Genomic DNA, 20,021 nt, shown 5'->3' with positions numbered 1-20,021 from the left:
GCATCTACATATATCTGTAGGGACACTATTTTGGGACCTTCCCCTCTTTATGACTGGAATGTTTCACTCAATAGCTTGTTGTTACTGAGTGTTTTACTTTATTTAAGTGGTGCTACACCTCAGCTTAATTCTTTTGCAGTACACTGATGAGTCACTGTACTTTGATCTAAAGGTCATGCATGTGACCACTGGTTTTGGGTGTGTGTGTGTCTGGGAAAAAACCACAGCAGTTCTCATCTTGCAGAAGTAATTGTTGGAACTGGAAGAAATCCAGTCGTCATCTCTTCCTGGTTCGTTAGAAGCCATGTGCAGATTCATGAGCTGTGTTATGAACTCAGGTTATTGTGGGTTAGTCAGATTCTCTTGCCTGCTTGACTGAGGCCACTGGGAATTTGATGCATTTTTTGGGGGGCCCCTTGTTGCATACACTTTGTTCCGTAGAGGGTCAGAAATCTTGGCATCTTTGATCTGTTCCCCCTTTCTCCAAATGATTTGCTACCATTTGTCCTAGAAGGACCCATTGACCATTCAGATTTGGTGGCTGATCTTCTGAAAGAGCTTTCCAACCACAACGAGCGGGTGGAGGAGCGGAAGGGAGCTCTCCTGGAATTGCTAAAGATCACAAGGGAGGATAATCTCGGAGTTTGGGAAGAGCATTTCAAAACCATTCTGCTCTTGCTACTGGAAACCCTTGGAGACAAAGATGTGAGATGTAGATTTTTGTCTTTACTGTACATTGCTTCATCTGTGGTGATAGTTCCTCCACACTAGTTTAAATGAAACCTGCTGTTCATCGGTGATGCTGCACTGCTTGCTTTTTCTTTTGAAGGTTGACAACTCTAGTTTTCACTGTGTTCAATGATGAGTTTTAAGCTACTCTGAAGTGTACCAGTTTTTCCCCTCCCTCCAGAGCATTATTAATAAATAACTATGAAATTTAACTAGACTCAGAAAAGATGTTATCTTCTAATCTAGTACAAAAACTATCAACACTTCAATGGTTGTTTCCTTCTGAGTTAGGATGAAGTTACAAGCTCTTAACTGTATTATACCCATTCCCCAAAAGAAGGATAAAGGCACTCTAGAAGAAATTAATTTTTTTTTCTCTATTTGATTTAAAGACACAAGGTATTAGATTGCATTGAATGGGTCTCTGTCCCTTACAAAAATGTCATCAAGAACAAGCTGCTTCTGTAGGGGATCTTGTTTTGAAGTATTAAAAATTTATGTTATTATCATAGTGATTGTAATTCTGTAGCAGTGTAGGTGGTTTACATTTTCTCAGTCATTGTTCATAGTATAAGCATGAGCTGCTGTAGTTCTACATGTTTAACCATAGCATTATCATGCATTTATCAGAATGGTGGCTTTGTCAGAATGGTTCATTCTTGTATCTGTGAGAACAGTCATTTCATGTGGATTTTTGTGCAAGAGCAAGCAAGGAAACCAATTCTGAATTTTTGTTACTTTGATTACACTGCTCACTCCACTGGAGCTGATAAAGTAAGATTTCTGGTGGCATAGGGAGCCATGAGAATTTACTTCTAACTTTTTGAGCAGTGACCTTTTCTAACATGGATTTTTCTTGACACAGCATTCAATAAGAGCCCTGGCGCTGCGAGTCCTGAGAGAGATCTTACGGAACCAGCCGGCAAGGTTTAAGAACTACGCAGAGTTGACTATCATGAAAACACTGGAAGCACATAAGGATTCCCACAAGGAGGTGAGTGAGCCTTTCAGTGTTGCTACTGGGAAAGCAGTATGGACCTGCTGAAAAAATGCCTGTGAGACTTAACAGGAAAACTTGTTGACCCATCTTGACAATAGAACAGATTGATATTAAATCTCCCAAGAAGAGACAGATTTTTTCATGCTGAAGCAGTGAGGAAAAAAGTTGGGACCAACAGAGCTATTTATGTGGACTTGGAGTTACCGGGAATTGTCGACCACTGTTAATCAGATTGCCAGCATTTCCTTGCACGTTCTGGGAGAGGCTCAGACACTGTAGTAGGACACTGGGGGCACTGTGCTGCCTCTGTCTGTAGCAGGTAAGGATAGAAAATGTACTGGAGAACATAAAGGCCATGCCTAAGCAGAATTGTGTGTGAAAATTGAATGGTGAAATTGGGCTGTCCTGGAAAAGAGGGAACCTGGTGAGTAACAGGAGAAAGAGGACATGCTGCAGGGGCAGAGGAAGAAGCAAAGGGAAGGGTGAATGGCATTTTCCTTTTGTGAGAGAACTCGTGTAAAACTGAAAGTATTCTAGAGTAAAGCAAGAGTAAAAGGACGTGATAACGTTTGAAGTAGATCAATTCAAATTACATTTAAAGTCAGGCTTTGTAGATGGACTTCCAAGCTGGATCTTTTAATCTACCTTGTGCATGTTGCAAGTTTGAACTAAACTTTGGAAAGCGCTATCAGAATTTCTCTATGTGTGTGTGATGGCTTTGTTCTCTAAGACCTTGCTTTGAAATCTAAGACATTTGTTCTCCTCTGCAACAGGATTGTCCTAAGCTAGCAATTTTGGGCGTCTCCGTCTGAAGAGATTTGGCCATGAAAAGATCATTGTATAGATCAGATTGCTCTAGAGTATTGTGTAACTGGCACAAGGTTATGTTAGCTGTAGGTAGCAGAAACTGTACTGCCTAAAAATCAAAACAAAAAACACCCTCAAGGAAAGAAACTAACAGGCTGAATTTCTCTAAAATGCAAAAGCAGAAAATGTTTAATCCTTTAGTGAATGAGGGCTGCCCTACTCTGCCTACTGTCCTCTCTCTGATTCAGAGCCTTTGCACCCCTATCATTTTCGGTTCAGAGTAATAAGAAGCAGTTGTAAATTGATTTCCTGATAAAGCAGTCAGACAAAACATTATGTTCTGAAGGAGTGCCTTTTATTGGCAAGTTTTCCTGCTAGCATGTTTCTCAGTTCACCTTGACTCATTGCCCTTTGTATTTGTTGCCTGAGAGTCCTCCAAAACTGCTATTTCTGGCAGAATTCACTGTCCTTGTGGGACTGATGGGTTTTGTAGAAATCAAGAACAGTGTTGAAAATATTATACTTTATGCCTCTGTACTTCCCACAGTATGTTCTTCATGCTTGTGGTGTGGAAAGGTTCTTCAGGATTTACATGAGGTGCCTGCCAAGGAAAAGCAATGGATAAGTCTGCTACAGAGAAAGTGAAGCTCATGGCTAGGAATGAAGAGATAGGAGTTTGTGGCACTCCTTTATGGAATAATTGAGGTGTATTGCTATCAGGAAGTAACTGCTGTGCTGTACATAGCATGGCTTTGATTTACCATGGTTTTGCATAGCATCTTCACAATGAAAAATCAGCTGCTGCAATGGGACCTTTGAGTGACAGCTCTCATAGCAGGACACTGCAAGAATATTCTTATTTTCCTCCCTGTTGTGTGTGTAGCTGTATTGAGTGGGGGCACTGCTGCTGGATTTTTTGTTCTGTGTGTGAGTGTTTTCTGATCCCTGTGTAAACGAAGCTCTCAAAACCATGATGCAGCCCATGAAAGGCATCATCTGTCTCTCAGTAGTCTGAGAATATCAGTATTCCTGAAGTTAAGACAGGTACCTGCACTTGAGTATCCACATGAGCTAGGGTAAAGATATACCTGGGAATATGCTTTAGGTAGTTTTACCTGTAGCTGGGATTTGCTGATTCAGTTAAGTGTGTGAAAAATTAACTTAAGAGTTCATTTGGGCATGGCCCAGTTGGTCAAACTCCTAGCTCTGGGCCAGAAGGTCACAAATTCCCTTCCCATGGTGGCCCTTCAGCTCGCTCTCACTGCTGACTTTGCAGCACTGCTCTCTCCAGGAAAGGCAGAGGAGCTGCCCTTTGACTGGATCCCACTGAGCAGAAGATTAAGTGAAGATTCACCAATTTGTGATTGAAGGACACTTTCAAAGAATAGCTGAAGAAGGAAGGGAAGATCTGAGCAGTTTGTTCTACAGTTTTCTTTTTCTCTGTATCAGAGCAATACTAAAGGCAGTGGTGCTGGTGTCCTTAGACTACATAAAATACAGTCTTCCTCTGGACTGTAAGAAAGGCTGCTATATCATTTAGTTATTTGTACCAGTGATGTCCTGATAAGATGTCACTCCAGAGTTTGTTATATTTCTGGATGCTTCTGCCTTGTAGTAGAAGACAGGAGTGATCTCTGTTTATGGTTTGAGATCCTTGGAGTGCAATAGGCTGTGTAAGTTAGCTGTGTAAGTGTCTGTTCTGAGCAAGGTGTATATGTTTCAGTCTTTCTTACTTGAATTTCCCCTTCACTACAGGGACTGCTAATTGCTTCAAGTTACTGCTCACATTTTCAATTATGTTTGACCCACAGACAATCAGTCTAAAGTGACCAAGCAAAGGGAGTTTGAAGAGGAGCACAGTACAGAACTTGTAATCTCGGGTATTGTCTCCAAGAAGTTGTCCTACTAAGAGACAGTTCTTTGGAAATCAAGAAGGTTCATTTAGCTACCCAAATTTCAATATTGCTGTTGTTCAGCATGGCCAGGAGAGATCAAATGATGAATTAAAACCAACACATTCACCAAATAGCAAATATCACCCCCTACCCCAACTGAGTGCTGATACCTAGTTAAAGACTTTTGAAATCAAAAGAAGTGTGTGGTTTTATTCTGGATTATATAGTTGGAAGTATCAAAGCAGCGTTAACATAGTTAGATTTGGGATGCCTGGATAAATGACTGTTTTTCCAAGTCCAAAGAGAAGTCTTTAGACAGTTGGGTCTTGGCCATGGTTAGAAGTCTTCTGCCTTCTGTTGCTGAAGGCAAGGTCTGGGATCAGCAGAGCAGTGCAGCTAAGAGCACCACATTTCCACACAGGGACACAGGAAAACTTGGTACTTGGAGTTGGAGGCTGAGTCTCACCTTGTTCTGAGTGCAAATGCAGGAGATTAGCAAAGCACAGACCTCAATGGCAGGTCAGAATTAATGTAACCCTAGGCTACAGACTAGAAGACTCTGGGTTGGGATCCACGTTTAGTTTGCATTTTTTTATACTGTTTGTATTATAACAGTCTATTCAGTGCTGTTGATTTAATGGGGTGATGTGAAGAGTGAAGCCTGCTTCAGTCATAACTGGAAATATTTATGGGGGTTGACATGTAAATGCCTTTCACTTACTTTTGGAGCATTAGAACATAATTGAAGTTGTGGATGGTATTAAATCTTGTTGATTTTTATCAGTCTTTGTTTGGAGTTATTTGGAAGAGAACCATCTTTCTGTTGCCAATTAGTTAATATTAACTCATTTGTTCCAGTGTAGTTACTCACCCATAACTAAGGAGAGATGCTGCCTGCTGACCCAATACCATTGATATGACATTGCTTCGGACTCATACCAGCAAAATGAGGATAATTTCTTATTACTGTGTATATTAAAACAGAAATAGTTCATTATCTTGGGAATCAGCTGCAAAATGAAAAATCATAGGATAGCTAATTCCCTGCTTCTGTCTCTGGCATTCTGTTTTTCTCTGCCACTAAACCTATAGACTTAACAGATGTGTATTTTCTGTGTGTAAGGAAAAAATACTGTGCCATATCTTAGATACCTAATTTCTGTATTTTATTATCTAGAAGGTCCATAAGCATAATTTATATGTAACATTCTTTGTTGTAACCCTCTAAAAGAGGGAGAAAAAGAAGAAATCACAGTTATCCATTAGCTACAGATAATTTTTATTATCTGCTGAGGTGCTTTTAGGCTGGCCTCTGGCTTTTATAGGATTTATAGCTGTCCTCTGATGATGGTATGATCTGTGTAGGTTTCTGCAAAATTTAGCTTGCTAAAGAAGAAAAGCACTAAATGATCACAGTCTTGAAGATTAATTGTTATATAGGCTGTGCTGGAAGCTGCCAAGCACTGCAGCTGGGCAGTCATTGATGTTTCATAATATACGTTTATGTGCTCTATTTCCCAACACATTTCAAATATTTAGTGCACAGGAGAAGCAACCTAATCTACTTCATCTCTGAATCCCTTATAAAAATCATATTGTTTTTTCATCTGCTTAGCACTCCCCATTGCTGAGGCCACTTCCTGCTTTGAAACCAAGTCCGTAATTGTTTGTTCCTGTCTGGATCAGACTAAAGCCTTCAGGGATGGGAGTTTGCCTGGCTGGGTATTGGTAAACCTCCATCCCCTCCAGCTTAGATTATACAAGCTTTAAGTAACCACCTCTAGATGGCAAAAATTGGCTTAAAAACATAGCCACATGCCTCGTAAGCATCAAAGCAAAACTTTATTCTTTTGCTTAATAAAATTCTCTGGTTCTCTGCGTGTTTCACAATAGTGTACAAAGCCTCAAAGACTTTTCAGTGGGGTTTCACCTGCACTGCCTCATCCTCTATAACTTTCTGCAGAGACAGTGTAACTAATAATCATGGCAAAGCACTCCAGCTAGAGGTTCTACGTACAGCTCTCATCTAGGTGTGCAGGTGCTGCTTTGCTGAGATTCCAGCTTGTTACACTGATGCCCTGTGCAGCCCATGAACCTGGCATATTCTGCCTAAGGTGAGTCAGGACATATTTTTCTTTCCTTACTTGCCAGTAGTTTGTGTCACTTCAAAGCAGAAATGAAATTACCAAAACTCTTTAGAAAGCTGCTGCATATTGCCCAAGAGCATATTGCCACAGATAAGATGCTTGCTGCAGCCATCAGGCAGCAAACATCATCTTAATGCACTGAGAAGTAGCTGAACAGAAGAAATTAAGTGGAAGAGATGGAGTCTCAGTTCTGGTTATCTTAAGTGAACAGGATCCCATGGCTGCAGTGCATTGTGAACCAGGCAAAGCAGTGGGAATTGTCATCTAAAGTTTGTCCAGCAAATTTTGTTGAACTTTGATGCCAATGTACTTTTCTATTAAAAGAAAAGGATATGTGACAGGTGACTACTGTCCTGTTCACACTGTTCCTAATACTGCACGTCAGCATATCCCCTCCCATTGAAATGAGGAGGCTTTTCATGTGCATATTCCTGGGACTGCCTAACCTGTTACTTTGAAGCTCACACCTTGACAACATTAAGGAAGACATTGCTAGAGGTGAACTGTCTGTGTGCTATACCTCTCTGGCTTTGTGCATGTGAATATGGTTCCTTCCCTAAAGCAAACTGGGTGGAAGTATAAAAATTTCTCTCTTTTGTGCAACTCTCTAGAAAGGTCTTAATGCACTGCAGATGTCTTTCAAGGAACCCACCAGCAAACACAGCTTAGGTTATGCCAGCAGAAGTCAGGCTGAATCTAGTCTCCACTGTGTAGAGCATAAGGTAAGGGTTTTGAAAGGAGAAAAGCCTGCTGCTTTAAGGCCAAGAGCTATCTCCTAGATCTGCATTCTTGGGCTGCCTGCCCTGTGTTGAGCGATGTCAAACTAACCAGTTCAAGCCATGATTTGCTCAAAGTTTTTACTGGGAGGTAAAATCATGTTTGTGACATACCTTAAACACAGCTTAGTGTCTGTGTTTTTAAAGCACTGCAGGGCTCTCTCTAGTCTTTCACATCTTGCTTCATAGCCACCTTTTGAACCTGCTGCTTCCAACTGCCATCATCATTTCATGTCTTTGCTAGTTTTCTTTTGTATCTCTGAGATCCCTGAGAATAATTATATTAGGTCAGACAAAAAGCTTGCTTCACTTGATACCTTACCTGACTGACTGTCAAGAAGAAAGCATACAGTGATGCTTCCCTGTGGATATTCTTCCTCCTTCCAACTGTCTGAAGCTTAAAGCCTTCCCATGTGAATGGTTCTACCTGACTCTCTGTGTGTGATGACCTTTTTAGTCCTTTTGTAAACTTGTCGTACTTTTAATCCTGTTGTGGCAGTGAGCTCCCCAGTCTGAGTATGTAGCAAACAGCACCCTTTCATTTTCTTGGATTTCATAGCTGCTGCTTACTGTGGTATTACTGCTAGTGTGAGTCATTCCTGTCACTTCCAGATGTGTATGTGTGGGTCTTGCCTTCAAAGATGGGAGGAAGACCTGTTGCTTGGTGCTGTTTTTTAATTTCTCCCACTCCTTTTAAGGTTGTTTCACTCTGCTGATCAGGTTAAACCCCTGATTAAAAAAGATATTTTATTTTTTTGATATTGTATGGTATGTACAACTTGCAAGTCACAAGTGTTGTGCCTCATGGCAAAATATCTTTGCTAAACTTTACTATAATTGCATGTTTTTGTTACCAAATGACCTGGCAGTTGGTATCTTTTGATAATGTGCTGTCCTGTGTGTGAGAATGCTGCTGATTTCTCTGGCATTATGAGGTGAGCAGGATTCAGAGTGGATTGGGTGAATACTCAGGGGCATGCTTCCCCTCATGGGATGCAGAGTCCATCTGAATGGCTGAATGTTTTGCTAAAGCCAGAAGGAAAGACAGGGCTGGTGCTTGCATTGCAGAACAGTGGCGTTTGGCTTTCTGTGCCAGCAGGGATGAATTTGTCTTTTTGGCTCACCCTCCACTGATATCCTGCCCTTTCCTACACCCTGTCGCCTGCCCATCCTTCCCAAGGGAACCAGGAGCTAGTTACCTATGGAGGCTGATTCAAGCAAGCATGTCAGCACATGCTTTTGAATCCTGTTGATGTCAGTGAGACTTCAGCATGTTATTAATCATATGCTCAGGGGTTTGCTGAAGTGTGGCTGAGATGCAGGCACTGTCTGCCAGATGTGCTCATGGAAGGCTTGGAAGTCTCCCTGGTGTTGTCACATTTACAGGCTAATGTCAGCAGGAAGCATACTGGACATGTGTAATACATCCTTCTGTGTTCAGGGGGAAGGCACTGCAGGGAGAAGGGATGTGAAATACCCAACCACTGTGTAAATGTGGCCAGATCCTTGCTAGAAGTGGGTGGCTATGCTGGAAGGAGGACTGGCAGGGGCATAAATAATTCCTGCGTCTTCACAACTTTCCTTGCTCACCTTATGATATGCAAAATACATGTAATCTTTATTGTTATGGAGCCATTTCTTATTTTGTGAAAAATTACAACTGTATTTTAATGCCTCTTTTGCTTGGAATTGGTTAATAGGCTTTTTAAGAAAAGATTTTGTCTCATGCACTTGCCTCATACCTTCAACTTAATATGCATGGTAAACTGTATGCAAACAGGATATGGACTTGAAACCCAGACAGAATACTCACTGAAATTTTTACCTACTTTTTTTTGCAGTAGTGTATTTTAGGTCAGAGTCTGACCATGAGTGCGTACTAAAGTACTGCTGCTTTCTAACCAAGAGGGTGTAAGATTTGGGGGGTTTTTAATTTTCTCATAGTGTGTTGTGGTATATGTGCAAGCTTTTCTTTCTGAGGGTGTTTGAAAACATTTACCAACAGTATTTGGCATTGTTGCAAAACAAAATCCCAAGTGACTGTGTCCAAATACTTGTAGTTGGGGCTTTTTAGCCAGTGGCTTGTTAGTGAATGTAGTTAAATTGATTGCAAGATACTCTGCAAGGGCTCTCTGTAAGTCCACTGCATTGTTTGTGGAAAGCAGACATCAGAAGCTGCAGTGCCAGGAAGTGGATTCCTTTAAAGGAGACCTTCTGGGAGCTCCTGACTTCATCCACTCCAGCAATTCAACTCTGTGGTATCAAAGCTTGGTGTTAGCTTTCCCTTAAGTACTGGGTTGTTTCTCTCCTTTGCCAACAAAATCACATAGTGCTTGCTTCTAAACTAGTACTAACTTATGTGGAAAAAATACTAACTTTCATTCTTCTTACATGTGAAATTGAAGAAGAATTAGCAAAGAAATAGCTGGAAGAGGGAAAACTTGCTGGAAGTGGGAAACCATGCTTTTTGTTCTGCAGGTTTCTCGTTCACAGATCTTTCAGGATGAAATTTTTTTAGTACTGACCACACTGTGGATTGCCATTCTTTTTGGAATATGTTTTAATATTCTAATTAAATGTGGAAAAAGGCCTGAAGTAAATGGAGCATTTGGACAGTTTTTCATCTGAAAATGGGGCACTGATACAGAAGCAGTCAAGATCTCGGGTTATTTCACCATCCTGCCTCTACCTTGCTTGCATGCATTATTTGTGCTGTATGAAGTATCTGAGATCACGTTCACTGTTGGATCTGCTTCAGAGAATGCCAGAAGTCAAGTGGATGACTTTTATTATTTCCTGGGTATACAAGTGTCTTGTGCCATTCCTGTTTTAGGGAGGTAGCTGTCAGCACGTCTGCAAGATTATTGTTAGTACTGTGGCTGTGATACAAAGACTGTGGGTGAATCAGGCTTTGTAGATGGAGATGATCTCTTCTGGTCACACTGGTCATTGCTGCTATCTTGAAAGTCAGTTAAACTTTTCAGGAAAATGTTTTATAGTCCAGACAGGGAGACATTCTTATCCTAGTGAGACCTGAGATAAACTTCCCGATATTACTGATTCATGCATTATCCACAGTAGTTGCTTAAAAATAATCAAAGCTTGTCTTCTTTTGAGGCTTTGCTAGAGGTACATCCATGAGTTGTCTCAGTCAAACAGAAATCCCTGAGTTTTATACCATCACACTGTGTGGAAGAGGAGAATGAGGCAAATTCAGCAGATATGGCTTCAGTCTAAGTGATAGTGATGGCTTGATTTATTTGCATTTTTGTGGTTCACCTGGGACAGATTTACTAGTGCTGGTTGCAGAACATTGACTTCAGACAACCTCAGGTAGCTCAGTTTAGGAGGAGTCAGAGAACCAGTACTGGACACTTGACCATCCCACACAGTCAGGAAAGAGGGGATGCCTTGAAAGGCTGTATTAATGCTCCTGGTCTCAGGGTTAGGGACTGCCTGGGGCTAGCTGGGAGATCCTAAACATGAGGATTTGTGAATGCTTCTTTCTTCTTAAAACTGAGGTGTTGGATTTAAGTCTGCCCACTGGGGCATCTCTGTTCACTCAGGATTTACCCTCCCTTAAAAGTAAGCCCTGAACACAGGGGCGAAAGCATCCTCCATCTTTTGTATTGTAACAAGAACATGAGGAGCAAAAGGTGTGTTATTTGTGGCCAGGAAGAGTGCAACCAAGAGAAAGCTTCATTTTGTTGCCTAGCAATTAGCACAGACACTTGAAAAAAAGAAAACCTGCCTTCCCATCCTGTTCTTTTTTATCCAATTACTGCAGAATGTAAAATGAATAAATTCTCATGGGAGGAGAGACCAGATTTGGGTCTTTCCTCTTTGAACTAGCTGTCCTACCTGCTGGGGAAGAGTGCAAGTTGTTAATGTGCCTTCCCTTGATGGAAGAATAGAGTTGAATTTAGGATCTCCCTTGCTTTGTGTGACTGCTTTACAGTATGGGCTAGTTGCAAAAAGTGAGTGCTACTGCTGTTTCCACTCCTTCTTCCTACCATTTTGTATAGTGATCCCACTTACATGTTCTGAGAGTGCAGCTGCCTGGTCAGGGACACCCTAAAGCCTGTTTGTGTCTGTAGCCTGGTTTTGAATACAGCATAGTCTGTTTGGGAAATGGCAGGATGCCCCTGTGTAGCTGTCGATGTCTCAGCTTGGGCACCCAAGCACTTGGCAGGTGAGATACTAAAAGGTGCAAGAGTGCCATGCAGGGTGGTGTTTAAGAAGATAAATTTTGTATAAGTTTAAACTAGTGGGTTTAGGTTCTTTGACAGTGGCTGGAGAGATGTCATCCTCCTCCTTCTCTTGCGATGGGAGTGCCTATCTGTCTTAGGTGACAGATGATTTTTTCAAAGTAGACACAATTTATGACACAGTTACATTAGGCAGGATGGACATCTTGCCACTGACTGGAATAACGATGTCACTGGAGGCAAAGGATGTGAATTCTCGGAGTCGGTCACCGCTCGATAGAGCCTCGTGCAGATCTGTTAATGAACATGGCCAAGCATATCCTGGCAGTCATTCCCAGCACACTCCAGTGGTGCTGGCTGTCAAGTGCGACCTCATTAACATCAGGGTTTGCTCTACTTTCATTTCAGGTCGTCAGAGCTGCCGAAGAAGCTGCTTCCACACTGGCGAGTTCCATCCACCCTGAGCAGTGCATCAAGGTGCTTTGCCCCATCATTCAGACTGCAGATTATCCAATTAACTTGGCTGCCATCAAAATGCAGACAAAAGTCATTGAGAGGATTTCCAAGGAATCGTTGCATCAGCTCCTACCTGATATCATTCCTGGGTTGTTACAGGTACAGAATCCTATGTCACTGCTCCTGAGCACAAACAAAATTGAGTAATTCGTTAGGTCTGTGACCTAAGAGAAAATGATGGACCCTCTGGAGCCAGAATTTGGTAAATTAAAGTTTTAAACCCTTAGTTTTTGGTAAATTAACGTTTTTGTATTTGAGTTTTTGACGTTTTTAGTGTTAAGGAAAAGAAAACTCAGGGTCCTATGTGTATATTCCACAGTTAGATGACTTGGCCTGAGTCCTATTAAGCCAGTAGCAGCCATGTAATAAATGTGAGAGTAGGGGTTAACAACATCTTATGCTGTCTCTGTACGTCTTGTAGTCCCCTTGAATTCTGCTGAGCTGTTCTGTGCTTTGATGGTACTTTGCAGTTGAATTTGAATCCCAGCAGGCAGGCTGCTCCTTTCTTCTTGCCTCTCTGAAACTACCCGCTGACTTCATTCAGCCTCTTTTTCATAACCCTCTCAGGCTGGGTGGGGAGCTGTGTTTTTGTCAGGGCTAGGGCTTGGTTTTACATTGTGAATTTAGTTTTGAGCACTGGCTGTAGCATGTTGTCTTCTGGTTCACTGCACAAGCAGCTGGTGGTGCCAGTGGTTGGGATGAGGCTGCAAGCAAGAAGAAAATAAGGGAAGTGGCAGTGAAGGAGGAAAGAGATTATATGTGTCTATAGGGGAGAGATTGTTACAGTAACAAATCAGTCAGTGTGAAAGAGAAGACATGTTTGTGTGGGTAAGACTTCCATGGAGAACTGGGATAAAGAAGCCTTTGGGATGAACATAAAATGTTGGAAGGACAAGAGCAAAGTCAGAAATTCCCCTTATGCATCCTAGTATTCATCCCAATTTTGTAGTGTCAGCTCTTGCAATTCTTTTCTTAATTATCAGCTTCCGGGAATTGGACAATTCTGTATTGATCTAAACTTTCGTTGTAAAATGGTTTTAGCCATAATTGTTGGAGACAACAACATGAACAGTGAAGCTTTGCTGCACTGGAAAAGTTTGGGAGCAGCATGTCTTTAAAAAGGCTGTCATGTCTTCTTAAATTGCTTCCATGTCTCTAAATGGTTCTTGTTTCAGAGCCTAGTTTGTCAGTGATATTTCCTTACCTTAGAAACTCATAGTGATCAAAGAACTCCTTACATTTGGGAAGTATTTTGGGATCCTGGCTGAAGGTCTGCGTGTGGAGAGTATCACCTTTATGCTTGTTTCCCATGCTGAGGGTACTGCAAGAGTGGTGAACAGGCAAGGAGTGTCAGACAGCAGCAGTATGAGCTGTACTTTGGCCCTGCAGCTAGAACAGCCCAGCTATGCTGCGTCTCTCCTCTGGCTTTCCTGGCAGAGATCACCCGGCATCCAGAGGAGCCAGCATCCCATAGGCTAAAGTGATGTCTGTGTTTCTCATGGGATGGGATGGGATGGGATGGCTGCTGAGTGATGAATCTTTGCCCAAGTTTGGGACTGATGTCACCAGCTGCTCAGTGACCTGGTGGCTGACCTAAGCTCTGCTCAAGCTGCCAGAGATCAGCACGTGTGCAGGGGTCTTTCAGCATGTTCTTTCCTGTGGTATTTCCTACCTGATAGGTAGGCTCCTCTCCAAGAAGCCCTGGCCATCCAGGATAGAACATGGTTGTCTGAACTGAACACAGAAATGTGTATATCTGACAGATTCCCAAGCTCATGTTAGGAAACTGTGTGTTTAACATTAAATAACATTAAATTGTTATTTAATGCTGTAAATAACAAGATATTAATAACCTAGGACAGCAGTAAGTAATAACAGAAGGAGCAGATAGGACGTACTGGGTGATTGCGTTCTCTTGCTCTTCAAGCATTCAGGTAACAAACTGTTACATTAAGCAGGGCCTTTCTGTTGGTATGTCAGTAGAAAGGTCAACCACATTTACAAAATGGACATCAGCTCTGTAGTATATTGCTCAGGAAGGATGTTGGGGAGTGCTGTTTGTCTTCTGACCCTTTTGTCTTGTTTCCTAGGGCTATGATAACACAGAGAGCAGTGTCCGTAAAGCCAGCGTGTTTTGCCTAGTGGCAATTTATTCAGTAATTGGAGAAGAACTGAAACCTCATCTCGCACAACTCACAGGAAGCAAGGTACAGGAGTAACGTGTGTCTGATGTTTTGATACTGCAAGCTGTTCTGCTGGCTATTACTAGCTGCAAGAAAAGTGGTTTCAGTGCAGCTCTGGGTCAAGTTCCCTGTACTCTGTTAAATTTTATCTCACCCTGACAAATACCGCTAGAGCAGCACAACACTTCAGCAGTGTGAGCATTTGAAATCCCACTAACAAAATTTGGATGGGGTTCGGAGATTGGTTTCATTTGATCCTTGATTTAACTGCAAGCTGCCACTGAGCAGGTCCTTCCCACTCCAGCCATGTTTGCCTTGCCCCTTTGGTGTTGCATCCAGGGGCGACTGTGCAGTGTGTTGGAACAGCTGCTGCTCTGGCTGAAAACCAGATCTGCAATACAAATTAAATACCTTTCAGTCTGCCCTGTGGCTGCACAGGTAACCTGGTGCAGAGAGTGATGGGAATGCATGGCAAGGATGGTGGGAGAGGAGGCCCTCTCAGCAGCATTCTGTCATTTTAAAGCAATAATTTCTAATTAGGAACACTTCTAATAATAGGAAGTGTGATGTAGGGCAAAACAACCTGAGACTGAGACACTTGGATTTTATTTTTGTGTTGAGTTGTCTTGTCCTTAAACAAATTACTTGTGCCTCCAAATTGCTCTGGAAAGAGACTATGGGTGCTGAGGTTTGCCTCATTACATTTGGGCTGTTAGGAAATTCCCCTATAAAATGTTGTAGAGGCTTTATTATCCCAGTATCCTTGGTGCCATGGACTTACTCCACCACATGACTAACTATAAACATGTGAGTAATTCTTCTGGGTTTATACAGACTGCCTGCATGTCTAAAGTTAAATGTGAGCATGAGTCATTACAGGATCTGGAGTTAGGGTAGCAAGGCGGAAAAAGAAAACAAACCCATGGAAAGGAAGTATATAGCCATAATAACTGCAGTTTTACTAGATATACCAAGTTAGTGAAGATACAGTGTCATTGAAAATGAACATTTTATAAAGCACAGAGAGTTCAAGGTGTTTCCTAGGAGGGACCTATGGCTCTTGGATCAGCAGTGTGCCTGCAGTCCTACTGACCTCTGTGGGAATCCTGCTTGACCTAATCAGGCTGCAGGATTGAGTCTGTGAACTGCTTGCTGGCTGCTGAAGTGAAATGCAAGAGGTTTTTCTAAATCCCATTAAATGTGTCTGTAACTTCAGTTGGACTGGGCATACCCTCCTGCCTCTGTTCTGAAATATGGGCAGTTTTGCTTCTGTTTTTCCTCCAGAGTGCCCGGTGTCAACTCACTCAAAACTGAACTCGCCACAGAATGCGAGTTTTTAGATTTGCAGTCAGTTTGTACCCACCTGTTTTTCCTGGCATTTTCTCCTGATGTTTGTTTGTTTCTTTCAGATGAAGCTACTAAACTTGTATATAAAGAGGGCCCAGACTACCAACAGCAACAGCAGTTCCTCTTCAGATGTTTCAACGCACAGTTAATGGAGATATGTGGACATATGTGTAGACTTAGAAGCAATCAACGGTGCCTCTCAGAGACCTTTCTGCTACTCTTCACTGGCGCGCTCCATCAGCTTAAGGAGGCCATGCAGATATTTATTGCAATCAGTATTTTAGTCCCTTTAAAGCTTTTATGTAGAATCTTACTGGTATTGAATGTAAAGGAAGCAAGGTCTGTGTTGCAGTCTTCATTAAAAGTGAACGACAGGAAGCCATACTTAAACATATTGGTATAGCCTGCTGAAATCTCAGAAATATGTTTAGGTTAGCGTTCCAACACTGAGTCCAAGAACCCGGACACATGTAAAAGTCAAACAAATCTTGTTGGTTTAGTTTATCCCGTTTTGGTTTCTGTGTGCTAGTTACCTGCTCTCTCCCCGCAGCCATTCTGGCTAGGTTCTCCTCTTCTTACAAGTCTTGTGTTCCTGTTTTGTGCTCCCTGTTGCAGCTTGCCTGACTTGCAGGGCTCTTCATGGGGAGATCTTTGCAGATGTGGCTGTGATTTCAGCCTCAGATGCTTTAATACTGAGAGATACCAAGTGAGTAATGAAAAAGTAGGTTCTTTATAAACACCTGAGTTTTTGTACATAGTTCTGACAGACCCTGGATGGGCTGATCTCTCTCCAGCCAGCTGTGCTGTGCGTAACAGCTGGGATTTTGCTCCTTTCATTGACTGTGTAAATATTTCTCCCCTCTCAACCCATTTGGCTCTTTCATATGCTTAAAAGACTCTCCAGGTTACTTCTTACTCCCCAAAGGGAACCTGAGACCCAGTTCTGGGACTAATGTCTGTGAATAGGATGGTGGAGTTGGGTGGGTGGGGATTGGGTTAGGCTCTGTGTGTGTTCATGGGTGGATGGTGGGAGCTGGCAGAGCTGTACCTCAGTGCCAGATGTTTTTCTTGAAGTCTGTAGCATCAAAGGGCTGATCTGCTGCTCTGACTGACCCACTGGTGCTGGTGGTGAGTGGCTTTGTCCCCACAGCTCCTTTGTGCTTTGGGCAAAATGTTCATCCCAGAGGACAGAAAGGGTGTCTGAATCTGAGCAGAAATACCACATGGAAGCACTTCTGAACCAGCTGGGACAGTGCTGGTTGCCTGCCACAACCCCTCCTGTGCCTGAAGACCCTGCAGTGCTGTTAACTACCCTTAGAAGCCTCCTCCTTCCTGGCCATCCCGACACATAGGCCTGCAGGGTGCTCTGCATTTCGGAGCAGTGCAGAGGGCCCTTGCTGGGCACTGCTGTCAGCAGGGTGCTCTGGTGAGGGTGCAGCAGGGCAAATCCTTTTGCAACCTGATGACACAGACCAGGTCAGAGGCAAACCAGCAGCAGTCAAATAACATTCAGCACCACCCTTTCCCAAATAAAGACCCTTCTGTTTGCAAAGGGGGAGCTCCCCTGGCTCTGCCTGTAACCCGGGAAAGTAGGATGTTGTTGATTAGTGCTGTGTTTGGCCCTGGGCTGGATCCTGGCTGATGGGCATGCCCACCCCAAACCTGCAGCAGATCACAACTGGGTTTTGTCCCCAGTGCCAGTGATGCAAGAGGATGGTGGACATGCAGCCTACGGCTGCAGCTGTGGTGAAGGATGTATGTTCCCTGGCTGCTCTCAGTGCCTTGGAGTTTCTCCTGCTTCCTCCATTTCCACTTTGGGGAGCTGAAGGGACACCTTGGGAACATACTGAGAACATGAGACTTTCCATTACTGCAGCAGGGAAGGGCAAAGCCCCTTCCATCAGTTCATCCCTCTGTGTTTCAGCCCCATCCCTGAGGAGCTATGCTGGGAGCTGATGCTTGGTGCCAGCTCCTCTCCCAGTACTCATCTCAGGAGGGATTGGGCTGGTGAGGACTATGTGGTATTGGGCTGCAAAGCTTGTTGGTCCCTTTTCCTGCTCACATGAGAGCGGAGAAGGTGACCACCTCCTGATTTATACATGTCCAGGCTTTTTCTGGCTGCAGGGCTAGTTCCCTCATCTTTCCCAACAACTAATACTATGGCAGGAGAAACTGTGTGCAGCCCTGGTGTGTGGGATTCTGCAGGCTCAGAAAAGCCATCCTCAGTAAAGGGAGGATTGGCTGCTCCATAGTTTGTGTCTCCCTTTCTGTGGACCATTTCTTTTCAACATCTTTCAATATGCTTGTCAGAATGCTCTTTTTAAAATTTTTTTGAATTATTCAAATTTTATTTTAACACAAATTTATTTTTCCTTTTGAGGAAATATTCAGCTGACTTGTTGGCAGCAGTTAGCTGTCTTGTTTGAATTTTTAGTAGTGGGTTAGGCTTTTTGGGGGTGTTTTTGTTTTTTGGGGTTTTTTTAATTTGTACTTCTAACTGCTTCGTATTTATGCCTTTCTTTCTCCCCATCTCAGTTCAACATCTTCTGTTCCAGTTCTGGGGTTCAGAAGGTCAGCACAGTTGACCAGGTGGTGTTAGTCCCTCCCAGCTGTGATGGAGCTTGGTCCATCATCGTTTGCTGTTTGTTGGTTTGGTTTTTGTTTTTTCTTTGAATGGCACACTGTAGCAAATCTCCAGGAATTGAATTCCTTTTCAAATGATTTTATATATTTTATAAAATCCTGTTAGTATGCACTGAGAGTGAACGCACTGTAACGTCCCTGACATGACACCTCAGTCGGAGTTGACAGCTCGTCCTTGCAAAGGTGTGTGACCTGCTGCAGGCAGCGACCAGCCTGCGCTCTCCGATGTCATTGGCACCCCTGGGGCTGCACATGGTAGAATCAGGCCTTACTTTCTGAATCAAATTCAGTTCTGTTTGTCAACAGATGCTCATTAATGTGCTACTTAATTTCGTTACGTGAGTCAGTCGAGGACTGTTCATCCTTTGAGTACTCTAGAAGTGTGTTATACCTGTATACAGTAGGGAGCATTCTGCTTTAGGTATTTATAAATCATTGCGTATAATGTACATAGTAAAGTTGTTTAGTATGTTGAACATGACCCAATTTTTATTTTGTGTTTCCTTTGAAGTACTCAAAGGGCTAGCTCTGAATGTCACCTCTCTGATCTCCGGTTTTGACTTCAACAAGCTGTACAATCATTTTGTTTTCTCTTCAGCAAGCATAAAGGTCTCTCTGGCTACAAATCACAGTGTCCACGCAGGCTTGCAGAGGAAGGTCTGCATGCTGCAGTGTCTCACCGCACCGGTGAAGCTTGTGTTCACGTTCTCCTGGCAGTAGCCACTTACTGCAGCTGCCTTTTTTTTTTTTTCTTGCTGCCCATTATGCAGGGCTTCAATTTTTCGTAACCTTTAAAAAAAAAAACAAAAACAAAAAAAAAAAGAGGAAAAAAAAAGAGGTTAAAAAAAAAGGAAAAAAAAGTGTATTTTCTTTGCCCACCATGCTTTAAAAATCTGAATGGGAGAAAACTCTCAGCAGAGAGCAGCTCTTGGCTGCAAGGTTGCCGAAATCTCAGATGTGGATGTTTTTTCTGCCATTGGCTGCACCAGTGCTCCGTGGGCATGGGCAAATACAGGCTCCATCCGCCCCACAGGTCTACGTACTGTAGTTCTCATGTAGTTCAGAAATATCGAGGCATGTGGCTTTCTTAAGGTACACTATGTGTGCTTGCCTGGATTACAATACAATACAAGACTGTCTTTTTAATGCTTATTACTAGCTTACCAATAACCTGTATAAGTAATGTAACTTGCATCTTTGTCATCAAAACCTTTTCTCCCCACCCCTTTATTTATCAAGCATAATATTACATATTAAGGGACAGAAAACTAGACCTTTGTAGTGTACACAGGACGTTGCTAACAATGTTTTAAATGGGAAGTAAAAAACGCTCTGAAAAATGCCAGCCATGAGAAATGACTTTGTTGGCACCGTGTTCATGCGCATGTATTTTTTTCTATTTTTTCCGCTTTTGTCATGTTACATCCATATCTGTATTTATATCTTATTTGTTTCACTTTTGAGTGTATCATGGCAATTGTACAGATGTTTTTTGTTAACATTTACGTGATAGAATTTGCTAAAAAAAAAAAATTAAAATAAAACCTTTTGAGTTTGCCCTAGAATAAGTGGAAGTTGGGTGTCTTCTTAGGGGAGAAATATTAAAGTAGATTCATTATCCAGCACAGCTCCTCACTCCAGCCTGTGCTTCTAAATGATTTGGTCTTATACCTGCCCTTCTGTGTTTTCATGTATTAGAAGGCATGTGGTGGGCTGGCTGTTTCCTACGGGCACCAGTCTGTGAGTGCCAGTGTGACTGGCAGGCAGTCA

At 42.6% G+C, this 20,021-nt stretch overlaps 1 protein-coding gene across 18 annotated transcripts in view; it reads left to right on the top strand.

Annotated features, from left to right (window-relative positions):
* The window catches only part of CLASP1 (cytoplasmic linker associated protein 1), a 173,396-nt gene extending 153,577 nt beyond the window's left edge, over positions 1-19,819 (top strand). For 12 of the 18 annotated variants that reach the window (XM_032692563.1, XM_032692562.1, XM_032692557.1 and 9 more), the window contains 5 exons: positions 512-705; positions 1,595-1,723; positions 11,971-12,177; positions 14,169-14,285; positions 15,671-19,819. In XM_032692563.1, the coding sequence (XP_032548454.1) occupies positions 512-705; positions 1,595-1,723; positions 11,971-12,177; positions 14,169-14,285; positions 15,671-15,757 (734 nt within the window). In that variant the 3' untranslated portion in view covers positions 15,758-19,819. The remainder of the gene's footprint in view (positions 1-511; positions 706-1,594; positions 1,724-11,970; positions 12,178-14,168; positions 14,286-15,670) is intronic. The other 6 variants (XM_032692559.1, XM_032692558.1, XM_032692564.1 and 3 more) reach the window with 1 other exon arrangement.
* The last annotated feature ends 202 nt before the right edge of the window (positions 19,820-20,021 follow it).

The sequence above is a fragment of the Chiroxiphia lanceolata genome, chromosome 7, assembly GCF_009829145.1.
Source record: "Chiroxiphia lanceolata isolate bChiLan1 chromosome 7, bChiLan1.pri, whole genome shotgun sequence".
In the NCBI taxonomy this organism is placed as follows: Eukaryota; Metazoa; Chordata; class Aves; order Passeriformes; family Pipridae; genus Chiroxiphia; species Chiroxiphia lanceolata.
Note: the sequence above shows the minus strand (reverse complement) of the source record. Positions and strands in the feature narration are given on the sequence as shown.